Source organism: Pristiophorus japonicus, chromosome 1, assembly GCF_044704955.1.
Source record: "Pristiophorus japonicus isolate sPriJap1 chromosome 1, sPriJap1.hap1, whole genome shotgun sequence".
Lineage (NCBI taxonomy): Eukaryota > Metazoa > Chordata > Chondrichthyes > Pristiophoridae > Pristiophorus > Pristiophorus japonicus.
This window is the reverse complement of record NC_091977.1, coordinates 447,417,623-447,445,169: the sequence shown is the minus strand read 5'-3', so window position 1 is coordinate 447,445,169 and position 27,547 is coordinate 447,417,623. Positions and strand designations below refer to the sequence as shown.

The window sequence follows — 27,547 nt, the reverse complement described above, 5'->3', positions numbered from 1 at the left end:
CTATCCGCTGTCGGAATATTGTTAGTGTCCTCTACCGTAAAGACTGATACAAAATATTTGTTCAGAGTTTCTGCCATCTCCATATTCCCCATTACTAATTCCCCGGTCTCGTCCTCTAAGACCAACATTTACTTTAACCTCCCTTTTACTTTTTATATACCTATAGAAACTCTTGCTATCTGTTTGCGCTAGTTTACTTTCATACTCTATCTTCCCTTTCTTAATCATTTTTTTCGTCGATCTTTGCTGGCTTTTAAAAGCTGCCCAGACTTCTGTCCTCCCACTAGTTTTGGCCACTTTGTATACCCTTGTTTTTAATTGGATACCATCCTTTATTTCTTTAGTTAGCCACGAATGGCTATCTTTTCTCTTACAACCTTTCCTCCTCACTGGAATATATTTTTCTTGAGAGTTGTGAAATAGCTCCTTAAATGTACACCACTGTTCATCAGCCGTCCTACACTTTAATCTATTTTCCCAGTCCACTTTAGCCAACTCTGCCCTCATACCGTCATAGTCTCCTTTATTTAAGCTTAGTACGCTGATTAGAGATCCAACTTTCTCACCCTCCTTCTGAATTTGAAATTCAATCATGCTATGATCACTCATTCCAAGAGCATCCTTTACTAGGAGATTGTTTATTAATCCTGTCTCATTACACAGGACCAGATCTAGGATAGCCTGCCCTCTGGTTGGTTCCATTACATTCTGCTCAAGGAACCCGTCCCTTACGCATTCTATGAACTCCTCCTCAAGGCTACCCTGACCAATTTGAATTGTCCAATCAATATGGAGGTTAAAATCACCCATAATTATTGCTGTTCCCTTTTTACAAGCCCCCACTATTTCCTGGTTTATGCTCCGACCAACAGAGTTGTTACTGTTAGGGGGCCTATAGACTACGCCCACCAGTGACTTTTTCCCTTATTGTTCCTTATCTCCACCCAAACTGTTTCAACACCCTTATCATTTGAGCCAATATCGTTTCTTACTATTGCAGCGATTCCATCCTTTATCAATAGAGCTACCCCACCTCCTTTTCCTTTCTGTCTGTCCTTCCGGATTGTCAAGTACCCCTGAATATTTAATTCCCAGTCCTGATCACCTTGCAACCACGTCTCTGTACTGGCTATCAGATCATACCCATTTGTCTCAATTTGAGCCGTCAACTCATCTATCTTGTTACAAATGCTACGTGCATTTAGACAAACTGCCTTTAAGTTTGTTTTTTTACCCTTTTTTCCTGCTTGTTTCCTCTCTCCTTCAAACTCACTTTCTTTATTTTTGCTTTCTAATTCCAGCTTTACTCCCCTCCCTACTGAATCTAGTTTCAGGTTCCCATCCCCCTGCCAATCTAGTTTAAACCCTCGCCAACAGCACTAGCAAACTCACCCGTGAGGATATTGGTCCCAGCTCTGTTGAGGTGCAACCCGTCTGGCTTGTACAGGTTCCACCTCCCCCAGAAGCGGTTCCAATGCCTTAGGAAACTAAAGCCCTCCCACCTGCACCATCTCTCCAGCCACGTATTCATCTGCTCTATCCTCCTATTTCTGTACTCACTAGCTCATGGCACTGGGAGTAATCCAGAGATTACTATCTTTGAGGTCCTGCTTTTTAATCTCTCTCCTAGCTTCCTAAACTCTGCCTGCAGAACCTCAACCCTCTTCCTACCTATGTCATTGGTACCGATGTGGACCACGACCTCTGGCTGTTCACCCTCTCCCCCCAGAATGCCCTACAGCCGCTCAGTGACATCATTGACCCTGGCACCAGGGAGGCAACATACCATCCTGGAGTCAGTCTGCGGCTGCAGAATCGCCTGTCTGCTCCCCTGACTATTGAATCCCCTACCACTATAGCTCTTCCATTCTTCTTCCTCCCTCCCTGTGCAGCTGAGCTCCCGTGGTGCCATGGACTTGGCTCTGGCTGCACTCCCCAGAGCCACCATCACCCCCACCAGCACTCAGAACAGAGTACCGGTTGGAGAGCAAGATGGACTCAGTGGACTCCTGTACTACCTGTCTAGTCCTCCTCTTCTGCCTGGCGGTCACCTGCTCCCTCTCTGCCTTGCACACTCTTAAGCTGCGAGGTGACCGCCTCTAGAAACGTGCTATCCATGTTGCTCTCAGTCTCGTGGATGCACCACAGTGACTCCAGCCGCCGCTCAAGCTCAAAAACACAGAGCTCGAGTTAGTGCAGCCAGAGACACCTCCCGCACACGTGGTTGCCCGGCTGCTCGAAGCACCTGGGACTTCCCACATGCCACAGGATGTGCTATCCACGGGACTGAGCTGCCCTGCCATCTCTCTAGTTACACTCGCAACTATCGAGTGGAACTAAATTCTAAACCTTAGCATCATCATCATAGGCAGTCCCTCGGAATCGAGGAGGACTTGCTTCCACTCCCAAAGTGAGTTCTTTGAAGGCTGAACAGTCCGATTCGAGAGCCATAGACCCTGTTACAGGTGGGACAGACATTCGTCAAGGGAAGGGGTCGATGGGGCTGGTTTGCCGCGCGCTCCTTCCGCTGCCTGCGCTTGGCCTCTTCAAGCTCTTTGCATTGAGACTCGAAGAGCTCAACGCCCTCCCGGATGGACTTTCTCCACCTCGGGCGGTCTTCGGCCAGGGTCTCCCAGATGTCGCACTTTACCAGGGAGGCTTTGAGGGTGCCCTTATAATGTTTCCGCTGTCCTCCTTTGGCTCGTTTACCATGAAGGAGCTCCGCATAAATCATTTGCTTAGGGAGTCTCGTATCTGGCATGTGTACTATGTGGCCTGCCCAGCGAAGCTGATCAAGTGTGGTCAGTACTTCAATACTGGGGATGTTAGCCTGGTCGAGGACACCAATATTGGTGTGCCTGTCCTCCCAGGGGATTTGCAGGATCTTGCGGAGACATCGTTGGTGATATATCTCCAGCGACTTGAGGTGCCTTCTATACATCGTCCATGCCTCAGATCCATACAGGAGGGCGGGTATTACTACAGCCCTGTAGACCATGAGTTTGGTGGTAGATTTGAGGGCTTGGTCTTCAAACACTCTTTTCCTCGGATACCGAAAGCTGCGCTGGCGCACTGGAGGCGATGTTGAATCTCCGCATCAATGTCTGCCTTTGTTGATAAGAGGCTCCCGAGATATGGAAAATGGTCCACGTTGTCCAGTGCCGCGCCGTAGATCTTGATGATTAGCACAACCTTAGCACAACACATCCAGCCGCTACTCAGCAAACAGCCGATTTAATTAACTGGCTCTGCTTCGATAATAAAGATCACATATATTTACTGGCAGATGCTACTTATAACAATGCCAAAGGTTTCCTACCGAAAGGAAAAAGAAAAATACTCACCAATCCACCAGCCAATCACTTACCCGCTTGGCTGTGACATCACACTTCGACTTTGATTTTTTTTAAACTTTTTGTCCCTGTACCAGCTGGCTCCTCCGACTCTCGGATCCCTTTTATGGGCCTCTTGATCCTCCCACTCCCGCTCCTGTATGGTGAAGAAACCGTAGGTGATGCAGAGTAACATAAAATTGTTTTGGGGTTACAATTTAACATTCATTTTATTGCTGGTTGTTGCCACATTTGTCTTGATAAACAAAATTAATTCAATGTCTGCAAAGTACTTTGGGTCATTTCTGAGAAACATGATAACTTGCTTTATGAATGTAATTTTTATGTTCTTTATTATGTGTATGTCTGAAAAATTCTAAGTAGGTACATGAAAAATGTTTTCATTATGAGTGAGGGAAACCATGTTTGTTACAAGTGAGTTGTGACAGTCATCATTGCAAGTGAAACAGCCAGAACTACAGCTACTCACTATGTAGTGCTATTTATATAATATAATAATATTTTTATTAAATCTATTTGATGTAATTTTAATGGTGGCTATAAATTTTGATCCAAGTAACTTAAATTCATATAAGAAATAAGCTGGAAGATAAATGAGAAAGTTACTGATGCAGGTATCGCATCACGTTTCTTTGTTTTCCGATGAACTGTGCTCTCCCCATTCCATCCTTTACTTTCTCCCCCAGCTCCACCCTACGCTTATGTACACAATTCCACCATCTGTGAAGTGGGTATCTGAAAACTAATAGTTGGCTTATATGAATATAGCTTAAATCTGTGCTGTGCAAAGAGAGAATTCATCTGGATCTATATTTTATTTCCCTGATAAGCAGATTTCCTACTCTAGATCTGAATAGCTCTAAAATGGCACATGTTGAGCATTAGAGGGTTAAATCAAGTTTTCTGTTCATTCTTCTGTTCCATTTAATTTTGGTTATTTTATTTCTGAAACACATTCTAAGGCCACGATTTTTCCTACTGGGTCTAGAACAAGGCATGCGACTTTGGGTACGAACTCGAAGCCTTCTCCATTCTTCATCCAGCTCTCTCCAAGTGATTTTCCATTGATTGGGTTTGTTCAGCCCGCTCTGCGAGGTTCCCAGTCAATTAAAAGAAAGCGGGTCTGATAACGTTATTTGATGATGCGTCATCAGCCGGTTTCCTTAAGGGGACCATGCCCACATACATTTGTGTTCTGGGGAAGTCTCTTCCACCCATTGACAGTAATGTCAGTGTTCTGCAGCATTGAGGTGCTGCAAACACTGACAAGCACTGCACAAAGGTGTACAGCTGCACCCAGGCTCGCCAATGACTTCCTCCATATGTTTATGGAGGGAGTCAGAGCACTCAGGCAGGTTCTCTTCCCATCCAATGGGTGGAAGAGACTTCTCCAGAACACCAATGCAGTCTGGTTGCACATTGCACAGGAGGGCACAAGCAGGGATGTCGTCAGGAGGACCTGGCTGCAGTGGTGCAAACCTTTCAATAACCAAAGTAAATCACAAAATATTATTCCAAAGCCACACTCAACCTCATGCTGCTGTGCCACTCATCACATCCCCATCACTCTGCCTTCCCTGCCCTACTCCTGCACATCCTTACTCACACCAACTTATCTTGCACCTCCACCCATCCCTCTTTCTCTATCTACATTATCACATCCCCATCTCATTAGCCAGCCCTCACACTCACCCTCATCCGTTTTCCAATCATACCAACTAAAAACACACAAGTGCAGACTCTTGGGTCTTTTAGCCAATGTTCATGTAGGGTTTCTGCTAATGTATTGTCAAACATTGAAATCTTTATTTTGAACACTTTGCATTCTTGGACAGATTTGTGTGCCCCATTGGAAGTGGCTTAGTGAATTGTAGTGAATGGTGAGACATAAGGGTTGCCCCCGCAATGGCGATGAGTGTGAAAGGAATGGCTTGGACATTGCAGGGATACTTTATGGTGCTGGAGTGGGGTGGTGCCAACATGGCGCATCATGTGGCAGCCAGGGTGTACAGAGTCAAGTGAAGTAAATGGTGAGGCCATCCTTCGCATTCCGGCCAGTAATATGGACAGGTGCTGATGCCTTGTTTCCACTGCACCATCAGTTGATTGCGGATAATGTTGGTGTTGTTGGTGATTCTGGTGTGTTTCGTGATGTTGGTGTTGGACTGATCTTGGTGGGATTCTGAGGACCAAAGTGAGATTTTTTCAAGGGCACTGATGCTGATGGTATAGATGACAGCTGAAATTGAGATGACAGAAACAATCTGTCAATGATGGTTGCTCCAAGGAGGCGACACTGGATTAAGAGTTCACTGCAAACACTTGAAATCTCCATAAAGCTGAAAATGTATTCCAAATTCTGAAGGCTCCAGCTTCATTGTTTGGAAATTGAACATCCTTGAAATGGTCAGTTTTATACCACTTCTGCAGTTGTCAACCAATCAAACCAATCCAGAGTTGTTGAGAACCCGACACACACTTACCTGACGTGATACCCGAGGGACATGAATCTCATAAAAAACTTGGAAAACTCCTTTGGACTAGATAAAATGCTGCTTAAATAACTTCCAGCAGCTTCTTAATTAGCACAATTGCCTGACACGTCACTTAGTGCCGGATCTGCAATCCACAGGCAGAGCCAGCACTTTGGAAATTCACAAGGAGGCGGGTTCAGAGCGGACTTCTGCCCTGCTGCCAATCACGGCCATTTTGACAACAGGCCTGCCTCCCAACTCACACTCGCAGGGCTGGTAAGATTCTGGCCTCAATGATCACTCTTCCAGATGGCTATTCATAGCCAGTGTAATAACTGTCTTTAAAACCATTTTGCAGTAATTGTAGGCATGTAACTCTGATAACATTATGGTGCGCTAATCTTAATTTCAGGGTGTATTACCACTTGCCTTTATGTTTCAAAGAAACTAACTTTAATAGATTCTAATAACTTGTTTTATCAGAACAATTCTGTGCATGTGTGTGTTTTTCAATTTAAGTGGCTTGCTTTGCCTGTGTGAAAGACATATTTTGGCATATTTTGAAGGCATATTTGAATTTAGAATTTCTACTGTTTGATATATTTTAAACTTCTGTTGACTTTCTTCATTGAATTGTACCTCATCCACAAAAGGTTGCAGAAATTTGAATTTTGATTTTTTTTAATCAAGCTTTGTTACTTTTGTATGTAATATATATAAAAATTGTAAGATTCCATCTCAACATACTTTGAAAATTCCAAAATCAAACTTTGATAATGGGTAAACCCATTTTAAAAGTGTCAACGTTTACCGTCAGTACCAGTTGCACTTGAAGCTGATGCCCGAAGGGCCGATTTACATTTTAAAACTGTCACGTAACATTAGTTGAATGTCATCCCCAAAATTGCATTAAAAAGCCTTGAGATTGAAGCCCCGGTATCTGTTGCCCATATCACAGTGTCTCTGGGCCAAACTTAAGTATTTCCCAAAATAAAACACTCTAATAAAAGGTAAATAAATAATGAATATTTGTCACTAAAGAAATGAGATTTCTTACCTCTAAATCAAGTTGCTGGAACAGACTGGGCATCATATTAAGAGGCCCGCCATGGAAAAGTCTGCTACTGGCCAATAATCATTCTGAAAAATAAATCCGAGACGGCTGGAGGCAGTTAGCTAACCCCCCTCCCCCCTGAGATAATGTTGGCATAGTGGGGAGGCATTACAACTGAACCTGATCCTGTCTTCACCCAGCATCTACATGCTATATTTGGATGACAATCAGGAGAAGGAAGTCTGACTGTTCGTTTTCTTTAATAGCGTGAGGGCACTGGCCCTGCAGACCTTACTACTGTCACAGCTGAGAATCAGGAAACCAGGGATGTTCCTATTTTGTGTAGCTCAAACTTGACAGTGCACTGAGCTACTGGGTCTGCCTTACGACCCCTTTGCTACTATCAGCGATGGTGCTCTTTTCCTCTTTTAGTAGTACAGGTATAATGTATTCAAGCATCACAAAAATCCCTCTATATTAAACTGTTTTGTTATAGCTTTATTTTTATTTTGTTGTAGCTCTCGAAGATTTACACGGTCGAACAGTGTGACAGCAGCAGTGCAGGCAGATCTGGATGATCAGGAAAATTCAGAAGATTCATTAGAACCCCAGGAAGTGGCTTTAGGTCCATTGCTAAGGCAGTTCTCCAAAGATGCAAGTACATCCACAACTACCATTCTTGGAGCGGAGGGGGACCATTTACAGGCCTGTGCACAGCACAATGACTTTGACTCAGATTTTGATCCTTCTTTTCTGCCACCTCCTGAACCTTGGATCGACTCTACATCAGACACTGAAGTAGAAGCAGGCCAGAGGTCAGTGTGTCAAAGGGACGGACGGTGGTTTATGAAGTTGCTTCATGCTGAAAAAGAGCGAATGGATGCCTGGTGTCAACAGATGCAAAAAGAAGAACAAGATAATGACCTTCCTGAAGAAAGTAAGTACACGTAGACTTTGATGGAAAATCTACAATAGTGAACTAAAGCTGGTCTCTATATGAAACAAACATATTATATAGCTAGTATATAACATTTATCTAATGTTATCAATGTTTATCTACGGAGATGAACTTCCTCAGCACTTTTCCCACTCTGCTCCCAAACTGCCACAAAAGTTACAGCAGGAGAAACTGGGAGGAAAACCACCCCCCCTATGAATATTGGTGATACAACAATCTGTTTTTTTAAATTGAAATGTGAAAAGAAATCAAAGCCAATAAACACTTTGGGAGTTAAATTGGGCCGCATAGTGCCCGTTTTTCAGGTGCTACGTGATCTCCTAAGACCCCAAAATTGCAGCCAGGAAGTGTTTGCACATTTCCGACTGGAAATGCACCACCCGCCATATTGGGGAAGGATAAACTAGAGGCATCCTTCATCCACGCCTGAGGCAGGCGTTAGGCTATTGGCATTTGCAAATAATAGACCGAATGCATGCTTCAGGTCCCTGCAGCAAAACTGAAATACCACAAGAAAGTTTTCCATCAATCTTGTGCCACAGCATAGAGTTCATGGGCGTTCCTACAGCCATTTCCCTCAACTGGGAGACTCATAGGAGTATGCCATTATTAAAGTTAGGAGGGAATTTTAAACAAAACTCCTAAATGTAAAAGTTTTACTTATAGATTCTGCTTAAATACACTTAATTATGGTTGCAGTGATAAAGAAAGAAAGATGCAAATAAGAATGACATGATGAGTTGAACAGCCTGTTTCGGTTCTCTGGCATTCTATGATTCTAAAAGATTAAAGTTTTATATATTTCTTAGCAGTTATAAAAAAAAACACATTGTAAACAGATGGACAATGAAAGGTTGTTTCATTATATTATTGGCAGAGATTTACTTAAGTAGTCTTCACATATTTATTTATCTGCATGAATTGATAACCATATTTATTTATCACAAAACACTTAAATTGCTATATTTCAGGAGGTACCTTAAAAATTCTTTCAGAGATATGTACACTTCCCCCACTTCCATGTTCCAGCATCACTCTTTTTTGCAAAAATATAACCTCTGATTTACCATGAGCAATATCACGGATAATCTGCTAATTTAACTCGTTGGTCTATAATAAGTTAAAAGTTTCTGTAACCAGTTTTCCTGCACAATATTGTGTAATATTGTTTCTGTCACATTAATGTTTTTCTATTGATTTTACTGACACCTGATTGAGTCCACCTTATGGTCTTGGATTTTCTGACTGGTGATACTTGAACATTGATCACAAAACCTACATTAGTAATTTCCATGGAGGTTCTTCTCATCTTCCAGTGTAACTTCGGCAGAAGATCGATGTAAACCACAGAGAAACGGTGTAAACAGTCTCTGGTTTCCACCAATCTTCCACTGAAATCATGGCAGGAGATCGGGGAACCTGTGCCAAAATTCTATCTCCTAGCCTTTAGTTTCCAAAGTAGGCACCATTACTGCCTAGGTGGTACTGTGGAGCTCAGTTTGAGGTTTGACAGCCTTCAAGTAAGATTATTTTTAAAAAATGTAAAGAAATTATACTTCAATTTTTATAAATAAATTGGGGGTGAATATCCACGGGGGTTCCCGAATTGCCAAGGATACCCTGAAAAGATTCACCCCCAATTATTTTTAATGGGTTGCCTGAATGTTCCTGCAGCCACTGGAGCCTTTGATGGTTCCCACCATAGCTGCTACTTCTCACTGGCACTCTCAGGCCTCCTTACTGCCAGGCTAAACCTAGCCTTCGTACCCAACTAGTTTTGGGCCTTCATCCCGCCACTCCACTTTCCCGTGACCATACTTTGCCTGACATGCCTCCCCACCCTCCAAGATCTTCTTGTCTTCACTGGTTTCCCAACACTAAGCTGAAAAACTTGGGGCTAGACTTTCCACTTCACATCGCTCATTTATTGCCCATATATCGCCCAAAAAGGACCTCTATGGCCCATTTTGACCAAAAAGTGGAAACTAAGCCAGAAACATCGCCGGAAAATTAAGCCCCCAAGTTTCGGCTCACTTCACCGAACTGATCGCTGAGGTGATCGACCGCTCATCGCCCATCCCAACTTTCGGCACTTCGCCGGGCTGATCACTCGCTGAGAACATCATTGGATAATAGTTGATTTTCCCGGTCCTTCCTCATCGAAATGGGCACTACGGACACCATTTTGAATTTCAGAGGAAGGGAGGTGGCAGCAAAAAATTGCAGCTGAGATATTTGTTAGTTATTTAAGGCTATTTTACAGATAGATTGACTCAGATTTATACTTATATTTCATTGTACAATTGTAGCTTAGTACATTATGCATTTTATAACTGAAAAGTGCATTAATAACAAGTGAAAAAAATTATTGCTACTGATGGGGCCTATGCTTTCTGTGCCATTACTCGTAACTGCTCACACGCTGGTTTCTGAAAGGATCAATCGAAGAGGTGGCAGAGTAATGCGTAGACAGAGACAGAGGAGCCAGAGAAGGCGAGCATACAGCCAACAAAGGTACTTGGAAAAGCAATCTTACCTCAACTTGTCTGAAAACACATGTCTTAGGAGGCTGTGCTTCCAGAAGGAGGTCATCGATGAGATTTGCGAGCTCGTCAAGGGAGATTGGCAGCCTTCTAGCACCATCAGAACCGCACTGTCCATTGAGGTAAAGGTTACTGCAGCACTAGCCTTCTACGCATCGGGATCCTTTCAGGTTTCAGCTGGCGACATCTGTCGTATCTCTCAGCACGCCACACACTGCTGCATTCGGCAGGTGACTGAAGCCCTTTATGCTGAGAATGAACTTTATAAGCTTCCCTATGACCAGGGAGGCACAGACCGGGAGGGCTTTGGGTTTCTCCAGAATAGCAAACTTCCCCAAAGTGCAGGGAGCAATCGACTGCATGCACATAGCCCTGAAAGCGCCTTTACAGAATGTGGAGGTGTTTCATAACAGAAAAGGATTCCACTCCCTAAATGTGCAGCTTGTTGTTGACCACAGCCAACTCATTCTGACAGTTAATGCTACATTTCCTGGCAGCATCCATGATGCGCACATCCTATGTGAGAGTGCTATCCCTGACCTGTATGTCAATCAGCCAGAAGGTCATGATTGGATGCTGGGGGATAAAGGATATGGCCTTGCCAGCTGGCTGATGACCCCACTGCGTAATCCCATCACTGAAACAGAGAAACATTACAACGAAAGCCACATTACAAATGGAACATCGTTGAGAAGACAATTTGAGTCCTAAAGCAGCACTTCAGATGCCTGGACCACTCTGGTGGCAACCTACAGTGCCACCCTGACCAGGTCGCTGAGTTTATTGTGGTGTGTTGCATGCTACATAACCTAGTATTAAGGAGAGGACAGCAAATGCTAATGGGGCTGCAGGTCCACCTCCAGAAGGAGGGGAGATGGAACAGCCAGCCGGCGAGGAGAAGGAGGAGGAGGAGGAGAAGCAGCAGGAGGAAGAGGAGGCTGGTGTGGACCTCGGGGAGGATCAGCCTGGTGATTCAGCCATGGTCCTACTACACCCTAGAAGAACAGTAACCCGTGGGAGTTACGCGGCCGCAAATCTGTTGCATCAGCAGCTGATAAAGGAACGCTTTGCATGAACTTACATTGGGGATCGTCACATTTACATTTAGATTAACAATTACAGTTATACAAAAGTTGCATTTGCATTGAGTTACATTTTAGCCTTGCCTGCAGTGGCCTGGCCTTTGTAGTGCAACATTTGCATTAATGCTCAACTTAAGTAATGTTATTACAAGAGAATAAAGATGTTAAATTAGTCAAAATTCCTGTTACCTAACCTTCTCAGCGAATGCACAACAATTGTTAAAATCATTAACAAAATTTATTGCAAACAAAATTCTTTTCAAACACTCTCCTCCCCATCCATCCACCCCAACTATGAACAAACATTTTAAACAATTTAACATACAATGAACAATGAACAATTTGTCAGTAAAAAAAACTATGTGAAACTTTCCAAAACAAACCCCCACCTACCTGCGGCCACGTTTCCCTCCAGGTCATTTACCTGCCCCGTGTATTAACTCCACCCGCCTGTTTTGGTCCCCGCACCCCGAGACGAAGCTGGCATGGAGCGGTCGATGGCAAGACTTCCTGCCATGGTGGAGGTGTTGGTGTGGAAGACAGAACAGGCTGCTCGTCTTCCGAGTCAAGAGGAACTTTCTCCTCCGTACTCGCCTTAGTGCTTGGAGTTCGACTTTGAATCAACACGACACCTTGGGATGCAGTGCCGTGCTCGGCCAGCAGCGCATGCCGAAGGGCATTTGTTGCGGCGGTCTATTTACGCACCCCTTCCAGTGTCTGCCGTGCTACTTCCAATAGCTCGGCTTGCACAGCACACACCCGTGAAAAGTCACACGCGAACTGAGTGAACCCCTGGATAAGCTCGCGACTGTCTCCAAACACAGGGACGTCAGGCCCACCAACTGACCATTCGAGGGAGGTGATTGCTGACCTCGCTGACCCGACCTCCGTGGGGTCGACGAGAGCAATATATTGCGCTTTGGCATTGCCGGCTGCCCACCGCTTGGTCCTGGTGCCTCTTCACTCTCAACGGAGATGGCTGCAGGTTCATCCCCTCCCCCCTCCACAATTGTTGGATCACGCTAGTGATCCTCCTCCTCCTCCTCCTCGTCCTCTTCAAGCTCGGGCTCATCGAACATCAGCAACTCCTCCTCCTCGTCCTCCTCCTCCTCTTCCTCAGGTGGTGATAGTGCAGGTGACATTTGGAGCTCGACCAAGGTCTCAGGATGACCTTGAAAACACATACAACCTTATTAACATTAACGAGAGACGTTACATATCAATACTTTTCACTACCCCAGAAAGCTGTAGCGGCTGCATCCCCTGCTTCTTATGCACAAGGGCTGCATGCATGACATGACATGACATGACATAATTTGTATATTATAAGTATATTACAAGTATATTGCATATTGCATTATAATTACAGGAAATTACATTAGTTAGTTAGTTAAGTTTTTAATACTGTTTGACACATTGCACATTACTCACGAGACGTATGGCTGGGCTCCACCAGACCGTGGGTGGTGGCTGAATGGCTTTCATGTCCCACCAGCGCGGCCGCACACTCCTCCAGGTCAGTTAAAGGCTGCAGCTGAGCAGAGCCCCCCCACCCGGTGCGCCTCTGCTCGGCCTGGTTGCTAGATATCTTCTTCTGCAAACGAGAAAAGAGCATAGCATAAGCTAATTTACTAGGTCGTATCATGAAGTCACAACAGTTTAAAACTGGTCTGGTTTAAAAATGTGAAACGTAATTACATAAAACTGGTTTACGTAATACATTTATGAGTGACAAACTTAAATTCAATACAGGAGATTCATTGTTCTTATTAAAACCTAGCATCAGTAAAATATAAAATGCAACATACTCTTGCTGCCGCGACCAAGCTATTCCAGCGTTTTCGGCAGTGGTCTGCCCCCCTCTCTTCATGGAATGTCGAGGAGACGACATCAGCGATCTCGGCCCATATTTTTCTATATACACGGGGTGGGGGTTTCCCATGCACACCCAGAGTTATTTGTCTCCACCGGCAATGGATCTCATTGGCCTCATCGCTAAAGGGCTTTGCCCTCTTTCTCTCCCCCTCAGCTTCCAAATGGCTTTCTGACATTTTTGAATTTTAATTATAATAACTATTATAAAGTTTGTCCTGTTTTGATCTCTCCTCTCTGTCTCTCCCTTCCTCCGCTATCTCTATCCTCTCTCTCTCTCTCTCTCTCTCTTTCTGCCCCTCCCTGTGCCTTCTGCACATGTGTAGATGACCCCTGACCTCCAGAACCACGGGAAAGCTAGTTGGCCGGAAAAAAAAAACCCACATGCGCAGAAGCCCGTTGCTAGGGAAGCTTTTGCCTTCCACATCGCTGGCCGTTCGGTGGGCGAACGTCATATCGCCGACCTTTCGGATCACCCATTTCACATCGCTGACCTATCGCCGAGTGGAAAATCACTTTTTTTAAAAATAGCCGATGTTCCAGCAATCAGTAAGGCTGAGATGTCGTACATCGCTGGAACATCGCCCACAAAGTGGAAAGTCTAGCCTTTGGTCTTCGCAAGTAAAAAGACTTAATATGCCAACAGACACTTTTAATTACTTAGCATTATGGAAAGGGCTTTTGGGGTTGAGAGTGGTGGAGGATAAATTAAGGGAAATGGATAGGGGAGAGGATGGCTGTGGGCAGGAACTTTGTGAAATAGATTGAAGGGGAAAATGGATGGAGACAAAGTTGAGAAAATAAGGCCAAAAGGGTTGGAAAGAGGGAGGGGAGACAACAGGATTAAGGGGGAAGGGGAATCGTAAAGAAAGAACTTGCATTTATATAGTGTCTTTCACGACCTCAAGACATCCCAAAGTGCGTTACAGCCAATGAAGTACTTTTGAGGTGCAGTCACTGTTGTAATGTAGGAAACACCGCAGCCAAATTGCGCACATCAAGGTTCCAGAGACGACAATGTGATAATGATCAGATAATCTGTTTTAGTAATGTTGGTTGAGGAATAAATATTGGCCAGAACACCAGGGGGAACTTCCATGCTCTTCTTCAAAATAGGGATCCTTTACATCCACCTCAGAGGACAGATCGGGCTCCAGTTTAACAACTCATCCAAATGACGGCACTTCCAATAGTACATCACTCCCTCAGCAGTGCAGTGGAATGTCAGCCTAGATTTTGTCTTCAAGTCTCTGATGTGGGACTTGAGCCTACAACCTTCTGAGGGGAAAACACTACCTCTGAGCCACAGCTGATGCCTAAGGAAGGGGAACAGACGGGGAGGAGACAAGTGTGGGGCTCTAACAAGATAAAGGCTGTTGGCCTCAATTATCTTCCCTTCCATCCCCCAATGAAACAGTCAAACTCAAATCCTGATCCCCATTTGGTCTTGTGCTCATTAAGCTCAGATATTCCTCCTTACACCAGATCTGCTAGATTCGCTGGCCCATCTCATTTGCCTGACTCTATCCCCTGTCTCATGTCCCCGTTTCATTTCCCCCTTCCTTGTCTTGTCCATTTTACTCCCTCCTCATCTCATCCCCTCGTCTTATTGCACCACCTGCCAGATCCCAGATCTCCCCAATTGTCACTGTCTCCTATCCTGCCTCCATCTCTCCTCTGACTTCATGCTTTGTTACCATTGAGCAGCTGGTAACGGTGCGTGGCGCAGAAGGACAATCGCAGAAAGCAGACTGGTGTCAAAAATCTGGCAGCAGTAGGTTGTGAAGGGACATCATATGAGATCAGAGTGGGAGGTTGGTGGACAATGATTCTGTGCCTGGATCCCCTTATTGCTAGATGTCAGGCCCCACCTAGGACCTTCCTTAGTGCTGGCAGAATCTATGACCCAGGACAGGAAATCCCGATGATCCCATACTTCGGGTGTGCTGTTTCTGTCTAGCACTGGGGCAGGGGAGACTGCCACCTCAAGTGTAGCAACACCAACTGTCCCAGCCTACTCTCTCACCGACCTTGCTGCCCAGCTTGCCTGCGGGGGGCTAACCTTGCCAATCTCCTCCCTGTCCAACTCATCCCTCCAAGCACTAACCCTATGGATGCTGGCAGTGGATCAGCCATCACCGATCCTCTCCGGATCTCCTTGTAGAATGTCTGGTCACTTGTGAACAAAGCCCTTGCCATCCATGAGCTTATCATGAATGATTGCATCGACATAATGGCCCTGACGGAAACTTAGCTGAGGCGTGATGACACCTTACCTTTAAACGAAGCTTCCCCGCCTGGCTATACCTTCCACCACTTGCCCCGCCCAGACCGCTGTAGTGGCGGTGTGGCTCTCATCAACAAATCACACCCCTACTCCTCCGGCACTTTCTCCTCCTTTGAACATCTCACCTTATTCCATCCCTCTCACCTCTCATTTAAAATTCTCATTCTCTACCACCCACCCAAGTACCGTAAAAGTGTTATCACCGAGATATCTTCACTGCTTTCCTCCCTCAGTCTCTGCACCGAGCGACTTCTCACCCTCGGTGATTTCAACCTCCATCTCAAGTCATCATGCTCTCTCTCCTCTGAGTTCACTAGCCGCCTATCCTCCCTGAATCTCTCCCTCCATGTGAACTCCCCAACCCATATTCACGGCTACTCCCTTGAACTTCCCATCTCTCGTGGTCTCGATATTCCTACCGTGTCAATTGCAGATAAGGCCGTCTCTGACCACTTCTTTGTATCGCTCTCCACCCACCTCTCCCTTCCCCCACCCAACCCTATTTCCTTCTGCATCCGCCCCTGGAAAAAACTCTCCAACCTCTCTTACAACCGCACTTATCAACTCCAAACTGCCCAGCCTTTGTCCCTCCATTCACTATGACATTTCTGCAGCCATCAGTCTGCTCAACCACACCCTCATCCCCACCTTTAATGCCCTAGTCCGTATTAAAACCATTACTCTCTCTCACCCTGGCCATTCCCCTGGTAAGGCCCTCATCTTTACTTCCTCAAGTCCAAGGGGCGCAAACTTGAATGGATGTGGCGGACAACTGGTTTAGCCATTCGCTGCCAGATCTGGCTGGACCACATAAAGCATTATCGGGTCCTACTCCTGTCTGCCAAAACTGCTCACTGTTCCAGGATCATTCTGGAATGCAAAGCTCCTTGCCGACCTCCGGGCCTCCTGCTACTGAGTGCATTACTCCCCTGCACCCCGCTGATTTCGGATTTGGCTTCAAACTGCATTTCTGACCTCTGCCCGCTCACAGTTGAAGCTGGAGGCAGGTAAGTGATTGGCTGGTTGATTGATCTTTCTCTATTATAACAGATAAGTCTAATTAGAGGGATGGCAGGGCAGCTCAGTCCTGTGGAGTGCATGTCCTGCGGCATGTGGGAAATCCTGGTCACTTCGTGCAGCCTAAACAACCATGTGTGCAGGAGGTGTCTCCAGCTTCAACTACGTTTCGCGTTTCGGAACTTGAGCAGTGGGTGGAGTCAATACGGTGCATCCGCGAGGCTGAGAGCTCCATGGATAGCACGTTTCAGGAGGTGGTCACCCCGCAACTTAAAAGCATGCAGGCTGAGGGGAAGTGGCTGACCTCCAAACAGAGGAAGAATGCTAGACAGGTAGTGCAGGAGTCCCCGTGCTCCCTGAGGCCATCCCGCTTTCCAACCGATATTCTCTTCTGAGTACCGGTGAGAGCGATGGTGCCTCTGAGGAGTGCAGCCAGAGCTAAGTCCAAAGCACCACGATGGCTCAGCTGCAAAGGGGGAAGGGACAAAGAATAAAAGAGCTTTAGTGGTAGGGCATTCAATAGTTAGGGGAATAGAGAGGCATTTCTGCAGCCGTAGACGTGACTCCAGGATGGTATGGCACCTCCCTGGTGCCAGGGTCAAGGATGTCACAGAGCAGATGCAGAGCATTCTGGGGGGAGAGGGTGAACGGCCAGAGGTCGTGGTCCACATCTGGACCAATGACATAGGTCCTGCAGGCAGAATTTAGGGAGTTAGGAGAAAATATAAAGGGTAGGACCTCAAAGGTAGCAATCTCCGGGTTACTACCAGTGCCACGTGCTAATGAGTACAAGAATAGAAGGATAGCAAGGATGAACATGTGGCTGGAGAGTTGGTGCAGGAGGGCTTTTAATTCCTGAGGCATCGGGACCGCCTCTGAGGGAGATGGGGCCTGTACAAACCGGACGGGTTGCAGCTCAACAGCACCGGGACCAATATCCTCGCGGGGAGTTTTGCTAGTACTGTTGGGGAGAGTTTAAACTAGCTTGACAGGGGGATGGGAACCTGAGAACAAATTCAATAAGGAAGAAAGTAAAGCTGAAATTGGAAAGCAAGAATGTAGAAAGCGAATCTGTAAGATAGAGGAAACAAGGGTTAGTAAGTAGTAATCAAGGAGGTGCTAAATTATATATACTTCAATGTAAGGAGTATAGCGAGTAAGGCAGATGAGCTGAGAGCACAGGTAGACACTAGGGAGTATGACATTATAGCCATTACAGAGACATGGCTGAAAGAGGGGCAGGCTTGGCAGCTCAATATTCCTGGTTACAGGATTTTTAGACAGGGCAGAGAGGGGGTTAAAAAGGGGGGGATGGAGTAAAAAGGGAGAGGCCACAGTATTGATTAAAGAAACTATTACAGCTGTGAGGAGGGATGATATGTTAGAGGAATCATCAAATTAGGCCATATGGGTCGAACTGAAAAATAAAAAAGGGGCGATCACACTGCTGGGCATGTATCATAGATCCCCAAACAGTGGGAGGGAGATAGAAGAGCAAATATGTAGGCAAATTTCCATGAAGTCCAAAACCATGGGGCAGTAATAGTAGGGGATTTCAACTATCCTAATATTGATTGGGAGAAATATAGTGTGAAGGGTATTGAGGGTGCGGAATTCCTAAAATGTATTCAAGAGAATTTCTTTAGTCAGTACGTAACAAGCCCAACACGGGAGGGGACGGTTTTGGATTTTGTTTTGGGGAATGAAGTTGGGCAGCTGGAAGGGGTATCAGTGGGAGAGCACTTAGTGCCAGTGACCATAATTCATATTCAAGGTAGTAATGGATAACAACAAGAATAGACCAGGAATAAAAATCCCAAATTGGGGAAAAGCTAACTTTGCTAAGTTGAGGAGCGATTTGGCCACAGTGGACTGGAAACAGCTACTTGAAGGTAAATCAGTGTCGGAACAGTGGGAGGCATTGAAGGAGGAGATCCGGAGGGTTCAGGCCAAACATGTGCCCTTCAAGAAAAAGGCTGGGAATGATAATTCTAGAGCCCCCTGGTTGTCTAGGGACTTACAGGGGAGGATAAAGAAAAAAAGAGAAGCTTATGTCATATACCGACAGCTAAATACTGTAGAATCTCTGGAGGAATATAGAAAGTTCAGAGGTGAAATTAAAAAGGATATTAGGAATGCTGAGAGCATGAAAAATTATTGGCAAGTAAAATCAAGGAAAACCCAAAGATGTTCTATAAATATATTAAGAGCAAGAGGTTAACTAAAGAAAGGGTTGGGCCTATTAGAGACCATGAGGGTAATCTGTGTGTGGAGTTGGAAGGTATTAAGAGGAGGTATTAAGGGGTTTAGCAGTTTTGAAAGTGGATGTTCCCAGGCCCAGATGAAATGCATCCCAGGCTGTTGAGCGAAGCAAATGAGGAAATAGCAGAGGCCTTGACCTTCAGTTTCCAGTCCTCTTTGGATTCAGGCATGGTACCGGAGCACTGGAGGACTGCTAATATGGTACCTTTGTTTAAGAAAGGAGAAAGGGATAGGCCAAGTATTTACAGGCCTGTCAGCCTAACTTCAGCGGTGGGAAAATTATTGGAAAAAATCCTGAAGGACAGGATAAATCTACATTTAGAAAGGCAAGGATTAATCAGGGATAGTCAGCACGAATCTGTTATGGGAGGATCGTGTTTGACTAACCTGATTGAATTTTTCGAGGAGGGTCGATGAGCGTAGTACGTACGATGTAGTTTATATGGACTTTAGCAAAGCTTTTGATAAGGTTCCATGTGGCAGACTGATCACAAAGGTAAAAGTCCATGGTATCCAGGGCAAAGTGGCAAGTTGGATCTAAAATTGGTTTAGAGATAGGAAGCAAATGGTTGATGGATGTTTTTGTGACTGGAAGGATGTTTCCAGTGGGGTTCCACAGGGCTCAGTACTGGGTCCCTTGCTTTTTGTGGTATATATCAATTATCTAGATTTGAATATAGGGGGTATGATTAAGAGGTTTGCAGATGACACTAAAATTGGCTGTGTGGTTGATAATGAAGAGGAAAGTCATGGACTGCAGGAGGATATCAATCTACTGGTCAGGTGGACAGAACAGTGGCAAATCGAATTTAATTCGGTGAAGTTTGAGGTAATGCATTTGGGAAGGGCTAATAAGGAAAGGGTATACACCTTAAATGGTAGGCCATTTAGAAGTATACATGAACAGCACTTGGAGTGCTTGTCCACAGATTCCTGAAAGTAGCAGGCCAGGTGGTTAAGAAGTCATACTGAATGCTTGCCTTTATTGGCCGAGGTATAGAATACAAGAGTAGGGAGGTTATGCTTAAATTGTATAATACACTGGTTAGGCCACAGCTGGAATACTGCATGCAGTTCTGGTCGCCGTATTATAGGAAGGACATGATTGCACTGGAGAGGGTGCAGAGGAAATTTACGAGGATGCTGCCTGGAATGGAGAATCTTAGCTATGAGGACAGATTAGATAGGCTTGGTTTGTTCTCCTTGGAACAGAGGAGTCTGAGGGGAGATCTCATTGAAATGTATAAAACTTTGAGGGATTTTGTTAAGTGGGATTAGACTGGATCATCATCATCATCATAGGCAGTCCCTCGGAATCGAGGAAGACTTGCTTCCACTCTTGAAGTGAGTTATTTGGTGGCTGAACAGTCCAATACGAGAGCCACAGACTCTGTCACAGGTGGGACAGATAGTTGTTGAGGGAAGAGTGGGTGGACTGGTTTGCCGCACACTCTTTCCGCCACCTGCGATTGATTTCTGTATGCTCTCGGCGTTGAGACTCGAGGTGCTCAGCGTCCTTTCGGATGCACTTCCTCCACTTAGGGCGGTCTTGGGCCAGGGACTCCCAGGTGTCAGTGGGGATGTTGCATTTTATCAGGGAGGCTTTGAGGGTATCCTTGTAGCGTTTCCACTGCCCACCTTTGGCTCGTTTCCATGAAGGAGCTCCGAGTAGAGCACTTGCTTTGGGAGTCTCGTGTCTAGCATGCGAACTATGTGGCCTACCCAGCGAAGATGATCGAGTGTGTTCAATGCTTCAATGCTGGGGATGTTAGCCTGAATGAGATAACCTCTTGTTGGCTGGCACAAATATGATGGTAAGTACTTCATGGAATCTAATATGACCAGAGTGGTCTCCTGGACTTGTTTTGATCGCCTGGATGGGTCGGAGAGGAATTTTCCCAGATTTTTTTTCCCCAATTGGCCTGGGTTTTTATCTTTTTTTTTGCCTATCCCAGGAGATCGCATGGCTCCAGGTGGGGTGGAATGTAAAATGTTGCGATACATGTGGTATCGCAATTGTGGGGCGGACTGGTTGGGCCGGGTGCTCTTTACCTGTCCGCCATTGTTCATTGTTCATAGGTTTATATTTAACTTTCAGGGCTGCTGACCTAGGGCCGTTTGACGCTTTGTCGGCTGGCGCAGACACGATAGACCAAAATGGCTTCCTTCTGCTCTGTAAATTTCTATGTTTGTATAACCCCTGGCTACTATTCTCTACTGCTAACCATCTTCTTAAACCCCTCCCCAGTGTCTCCACCACACTTATCTCCAACAACAAGTGCGAGGTGCTAAAGGATTTCTTTGTCTCAAAGATTGAGACCATCCGATCAGCTACCTCTGCCACTTCCCTTCCTTCCCCTCGCCCACCGGGCCAAATTCCTCTGAGATTCCCCCCTGCCCTAGCCCTGAACTCATATCTCTCTCCAGTTTCTCTCTGATCTCCCCTCTTGACCTCTCCATGCTCATCTTATCCATGAGACCCACTTCCTGCTCCCTTGACTCTATTGCCACAAAACTGCTGACCACCCAACTTTTTTTTCTGGCTCCCATGTTAGTTGACATTGTTAATGGTTCTCTCTCTTCAGGTAGTGTCCCCCTCTCCCTCAAATCTGCCATCATCACCCGACTCCTCAAAAAAGCCCTTGATTCCACTGTGCTTCCAAGCTACCGCCCCATCTCCAACCTCCCTTTCCTCTCCAAAGTCCTTGAATGTGTTGTCGCCTCCCAAATCTGTGCCCATCTTTCCCAGAATTCCATGTTTGAATCCCTTCAATCCGGTTTCCGTGCCGGCCACAGTACCGAAACGGCTCTCATCAAAGTTACAAACAACATCCTTTGTGACTGTGACAAAGGTAAACTATCCCTCCTTGTCCTTTTCGACCTGTCTGCAGCCTTTGACATGGCTGACCACTCCATCGTCCTCCAATGCCTCTCCACCACCGTCCAGTTGGGTGGGACTGCACTTGCCTGGTTCCATTCTTATCTATCTAATCGTAGCCAGAATATCACCTACAATTGCTTCTCTTCCCACTCCCACATCGTTACCTCTGGTGTCCCCCAAGAATCTATCCTTGGCCCCCTCCTATTTCTCATCTATATGCTGCCCCTTGGCGACATCATCCGGTGTCATTTTCCATTTGTACATTGACGACATCCAGCTCTACCCCACCACCACTTCTCTCAACCCCTCCATGGTCTCTAAATTGCCAGACTGCTTGTCCGACATCCAGTACTGGATGAGCAGAAATCTTCTCCAATTAAATATTGGAGAGACCGAAGCCATTGTCTTTGGTCCACGCCACAAACTACGTTCCCTAGCCATCGACTCCATTCCGCTCCCCAGCAACTGTCTGAGGCCAAACCAGACTGTTCGCAACCTAGGTGTCATATTTGACACTGAATTGAGCTTCTGGCCACATATCCGCGGCATAACTAAAACCGTCTATTTCCACCTCCATAACATTGTCCGTCTCCACCCCTGCCTCAGCTCATCCGCTGCTGAAACCCTCATCCATGCCTTTCTTACCTCTCGACTTGACTACTCCAATGCACTCCTGGCTAGCCTCCAATATTCTACCCAACGTAAACTTGAGGTCATCCAAAACTCAGCAGCCCGTGTCCTAACTCGCACCAAGTCCCGCTCACCCATCAACCCTGTGCTCACTGACCTACATTGGCTCCTGGTTGAGCAATGCCTCGATTTCAAAATTCTCATCCTTGTTTACAAATCTGTCCATGGTCTCGCCCCTCCCTATCTCTCTAACCTTCTTCAGCCTCATAAACCCCCCCCCCCCTGCCCTCGAGATGTCTGCGCTCCTCAAATTCTGACCTCTTGAGCATCCCTGATTATAACTGCTCAAGCATCGGTGGCCGTGCCTTCAGCTGCTTGGATCCTAAGCTCTGAAACTCCCTCCCCAAACTTCTTCGCCTCTCTACCGCTGTTTCCTCCTTTAAGACGCTCCTTAAAACCTACCCCTTTAAACAAGCTTGTGGTTACATGCCGTAATTTCTTCTGTGCGGCTCGTCAAATATACTTGTTTTGTCTCATAATACTCCTGCGAAGCGCCTTGGGACGTTTTACCACATTAAAGGCGCTATATAATAATAACTTTTATTTACATAGCGCCTTCAACGTAGTAAAACGTTCCAAGGCGCTTCACAACAATTACAAGACAAAACAGATAAATTTGACACCGAACACAAAAGAAATTAAGGCAGATGACCATAGAAACATAGAAATTCGGTGCAGGCCATTTGGCACTTCGAGCCTGCACCACCATTTGATAAGATCAGGGCTGATCATTCCCTCAGTACCCCTTTCCTGCTTTCTCTCCATACCCCTTGATCCCCTTAGCCCTAAGGGACACATCTAACTCCCTCTTGAATATATCCAATGAACTGGCATCAACAACTCTCTACGGTAGGGAATTCCACATGTTAACAACTCTCTGAAGAAGTTTCTCCTCATCTAAATGGCCTACCCCTTATCCTAAGACTGTCCCCTGGTTCTGGACTTCCCCAACATCGGGAACATTCTTCCCGCATCTAACCTGTCCCGTTCCGTCAGAATTTTGTATGTTTCTATGAGATCCCGTCTCATCCTTCTCAACTCCAATGTATAAAGGTCCAGTTGATCCAGTCTCTCCTCATACGTCAGGCCAGCCATCCCGGGAATCAGTCTGGGGAACCTTCGCTGCACTCCCTCAATAGCAAGAACATCCTTCCTCAGATTAGGAGAACAAAACTGAACACACTATTCCAGGTGAGGCCTCGCCAAGACCCTGTACAACTGCAGTAAGACCTCCCTGCTCCGATACTCAAATCCCCTAGCTATGAAGGCCAACATATTGTTTGCCTTCTTTACCGCCTGCAGTACCTGTATGCCAGCTTTCAATGACTGATGAACCATGACACTCAGGTCTCGTTGTACGTCCCCTTTTCCTAATCTGCCAACATTCAGATAATATTCTGTCTTTGCATTTTTGCCCCCAAAGTGGATAACCTCACATTTATCCACGTTATACTACATTTGCCATGCACTTGCCCACTCACCTAACCTGCCTCAGTCACCCTGCAGCCTCTTAGCGACCCCCTCACAGCTCACACCGCCACCCAGTTTAGTGTCATCTGCAAACTTGGAGATATTACACTCAATTCCTTCATCCAAATCATTGATCTATATTGTAAAGAGCTGGGGTCCCAGCACTGAGCCCTGCGGCACTCCACTAGTCACTGCCTATCATTCTGAAAAGAACCCGTTTATCCCGACTCTCTGCTTCCTGTCTACCAACCAGTTCTCTATCAACGTCAGTATATTACCCCCGATACCATGTGCTTTGATTTTGCACATCAATCTCTTGTGTGGGACCTTGTCAAAAACCTTTTGAAAATCCAAATACACAACATCCACTGGTTCTCCTTTGTCCACTCTACCAGTTACTTCCTCAAAAAATTCCAAAAGATTTGTCAAGCATGATTTCCCCTTCAGTCCATCGGAACTGATCCAGAGTCGATAGACTGTTGGAAAATGATCACCAATGCATCCACTATTTCTAAGGCCACTTCCTTAAGCACTCTGTGATGCAGATTATCAGGCCCCGGGGATTTCGCGGCCTTCAATCCCATCAATTTCCCTAACACAATTTCCTGCCTAATAAGGATATCCTTCAGTTCTTTCTCACTAGACCCTTGGTCCCCTAGTGCTTCCAGAAGGTTATTTGCGTTTTCCTTCGTGAAGACTGAACGAAAGTATTTGTTCAATTGTTCTGCCATTTCTTTGTTTCCCATTATGAATCCGACTGCAAGAGACCTACGTTTGTCTTCACTAATCTTTTTCACTTCACATATCTATAGAAGCTTTTGCAGTCAGTTTTTATGTTCCCGACAAGCTTCTTCTCGTACTATATTTCCCCCCTCTTAATTAAACCCTTTGTCCTCCTCTGCTGAATTTTAAATTTCTCCCAGTCCTCAGGTTTGCTGCTTTTTCTGGCCAATTTATATGTCTCCTCCTTGGATTTAATACTATCCTTAATTTCCCTTGTTAGCCACGGTTGAGCCACCTTCCCTGTTTTATTTTTGCTCCAGACAGGGATGTACATTTGCTGAAGTTCATCCATGTGATCTTTAAATGTTTGCCGTTGCCTATCCACTATCAACTCTTTAAGTATCATTTGCCAGACTATTGTAGCCAATTCGCGCCTCAAACCGTCAAAGTTACCTTTCCTTAAGTTCAGGACGCTAGTTTCTGAATTAACTTTGTCCCTCTCCATCTCAATAAAGAATTCTACCATATTATGGTCACTCTTCCCCAAGGGGTCTCGCACAACAGGATTGCTAATTAGTCCTTTCTCATTACACATCACCCAGTCTAGGATGGCCAGCTCACTGGTTGGTTCCTCGACTTATTGGTCAAGAAAACCATCCCTAATACACTCCAGGAAATCTTCCTCCACCGCATTGCTACCAGTTTGGTTAGCCCAATCAATATGTAGATTAAAGTCACCCATGATAACTGCTGTACCTTTATTGCATGCATCCCTAATTTCTTGTTTGATGCTGTCCCCAACCTCACTACTACTGTTTGGTGGTCTGTACACAACTCCCACTAGCGTTTTCTGCCCCTTGGTATCCCGCAGCTCCACCCATACCGATTCCACATCATCCAAGCTAATGTCCTTCCTTGCTATTACATTAATTTCCTCTTTAACCAGCAATGCCACCCCGCCTCCTATTCCTTTCTGTCTATCCTTCCTAAATGTTGAATACCCCTGGATGTTGAGTTCCCAGCTTTGGTCACCCTGAAGCCATGTCTCCGTGATGCCAATTACATCATCCCCGTGAACTGCTATCTGCGTAGTTAATTCGTCCACCTTATCCTGAATACTTCAGCGCCTTCAGGCTTGTCTTTCTAACACACTTTGCCCCTTTAGAATTTTGCTGCAAAGAGGCCCTTTTTGCTTTTTGCCTTAGTTTTCTCTGCCTCCACTTTTACTTTTCTTCTTTCTATCCTTTGCTTCTGCCCCCATTCTACTTTCCTCTGATTCCCTGCATAGGTTCCCATCCCCCTGCCATATTAGTTTAACTCCTCCCCAACAGCACTAGCAAACACTCCCCCTCGGACATTGGTTCCGGTCCTGTCCAGGTGCAGACCGTCTGGTTTGTACTGGTCCCACCTCCTCCAGAACAGGTTCCAAAGTCCCAGGAATTTGAATCCCTTCCTGCTGCACCACTCTTCAAGCCACGTATTCATCTGAGCTATGCTGCGATTCCTACTCTGACAAGCACGTGGCGCTGGTAGCAATCCTGAGATTACTACTTTTGAGGTTCTACTTTTTAATTTAGCTCCTAAATTTGTCTTGTAGGACCTCATCCCTTTTTTTACCTATATTGTTGGTACCTATATGCACCACGACAACTGGCTATTCACCCTCTCTTTTCAGAATGCCCTGCACCCGCTCCGAGACATCCTTCACCCTTGCACCAGGGAGACAACATACTATCCTGGAGTCTCGGTTGTGGCTGCAGAAATGATTATCGATTCCCCTTACAATTAAATCCCCTATCACTATAGCTCTCCCACTCTTTTTCCTGCCCTCCTGTGCAACAGAGCCATCCATGGTGCCATGAACTTGGCTGCTGCTGACCTCCCCTGATGAGTCATCCCCCCCAACAGTACCCAAAGCGGTGTATCTGTTTTGCAGGGGATGACCCTTTTCCTGCGGTAAGACCAACTCACTAAACGTGCTATTCATGTCATTCTCAGCATCATGCATGTTCCAGAGTGAATCCACCTGCAGCTCCAGCGCCATAATGCGGTCCGTCAGGAGTTGCAGCTGGACACACTTCCTGCACAGGTAGTCGTCAGGGACACTGGAAGCATCCCTGACTTCCCACATCGTACAGGAGGAGCATAACACATGTCTGAGCTCTCCTGCCATGACTTAACCCCTGGATAAACTTAATTTGGCAACAACAAGGCTAAAAGGTTACTTACTGATAAAGAAAATAAAAAGAAAAACTACTTACCAATCACCTCTCAGGAGGCGGGTCGGTCACTAAAATATTTTAAGCAGGCTGCGTGCCTCCATTTTAAGTAACATTTTATTTTTACCACCTGCAGGATGGGTTTCCCAAGCCTCAAGAAACCCGGCAGCTAAAGAGAGGCAGGAAGGGCCAGATCCATCAGGTAAATGCTTTTACAGCACTGCTTGAGGGCCAGGAGGAGTGCTTCCTCCCGGCCCAACAAGCTTCCCTGATTACCTACCAATCCCGCAATATCTGACTCCCCTTTGTTGGACTTACCTCTGATCTGCTCCCTGGCTGCTGTCAAGCCGAATGGCTGAAGGGCGGGAGACCTGTTGAAAATTTTTAAACGGGACCTGCAAGAAACCCTTACTTCTGGGTTTTCTGTTCAACCCCATGAAATCCAGAAGCTTTAGCAGTTCTTTGCATTGCTTTAAACAACTTCATAAGTAATTTCCAAGTCTGTTCTCCTGATCTCCTGTCATAACTTCGGTGGAAGATAGGTGGAAATCCCAGAAAAATGACAGTCTTCCACCGAAGTTATGGTAGGAGGTCAGGGATCTCCTGTGGAAATTCTATCCTCTTGTGTCTTTGATGAAAACGCTTTCACCTGAGAAAGACAA

General features: G+C 45.8%; 1 protein-coding gene and 1 long non-coding RNA gene across 3 annotated transcripts in view; one reads left to right on the top strand and one right to left on the bottom strand.

Annotated features, from left to right (window-relative positions):
* dlgap1a (discs, large (Drosophila) homolog-associated protein 1a) overlaps nucleotides 1-27,547 on the top strand; it is a 358,889-nt gene that overhangs the window by 273,192 nt on the left and 58,150 nt on the right. For both annotated transcript variants that reach the window (XM_070893128.1, XM_070893125.1), the window contains one exon: nucleotides 7,400-7,818. In XM_070893128.1, coding sequence (XP_070749229.1) covers nucleotides 7,400-7,818 — 419 coding nt within the window. The remainder of the gene's footprint in view (nucleotides 1-7,399; nucleotides 7,819-27,547) is intronic.
* LOC139260028 (uncharacterized) overlaps nucleotides 12,543-27,547 on the bottom strand; it is a 43,234-nt gene continuing 28,229 nt past the window's right edge. Inside the window, exons 2-3 of the long non-coding RNA XR_011592706.1 lie at nucleotides 12,896-13,058; nucleotides 12,543-12,635 (exon numbers count right to left, since the gene is read on the bottom strand). This is a non-coding gene — a long non-coding RNA (uncharacterized lncRNA). The remainder of the gene's footprint in view (nucleotides 12,636-12,895; nucleotides 13,059-27,547) is intronic.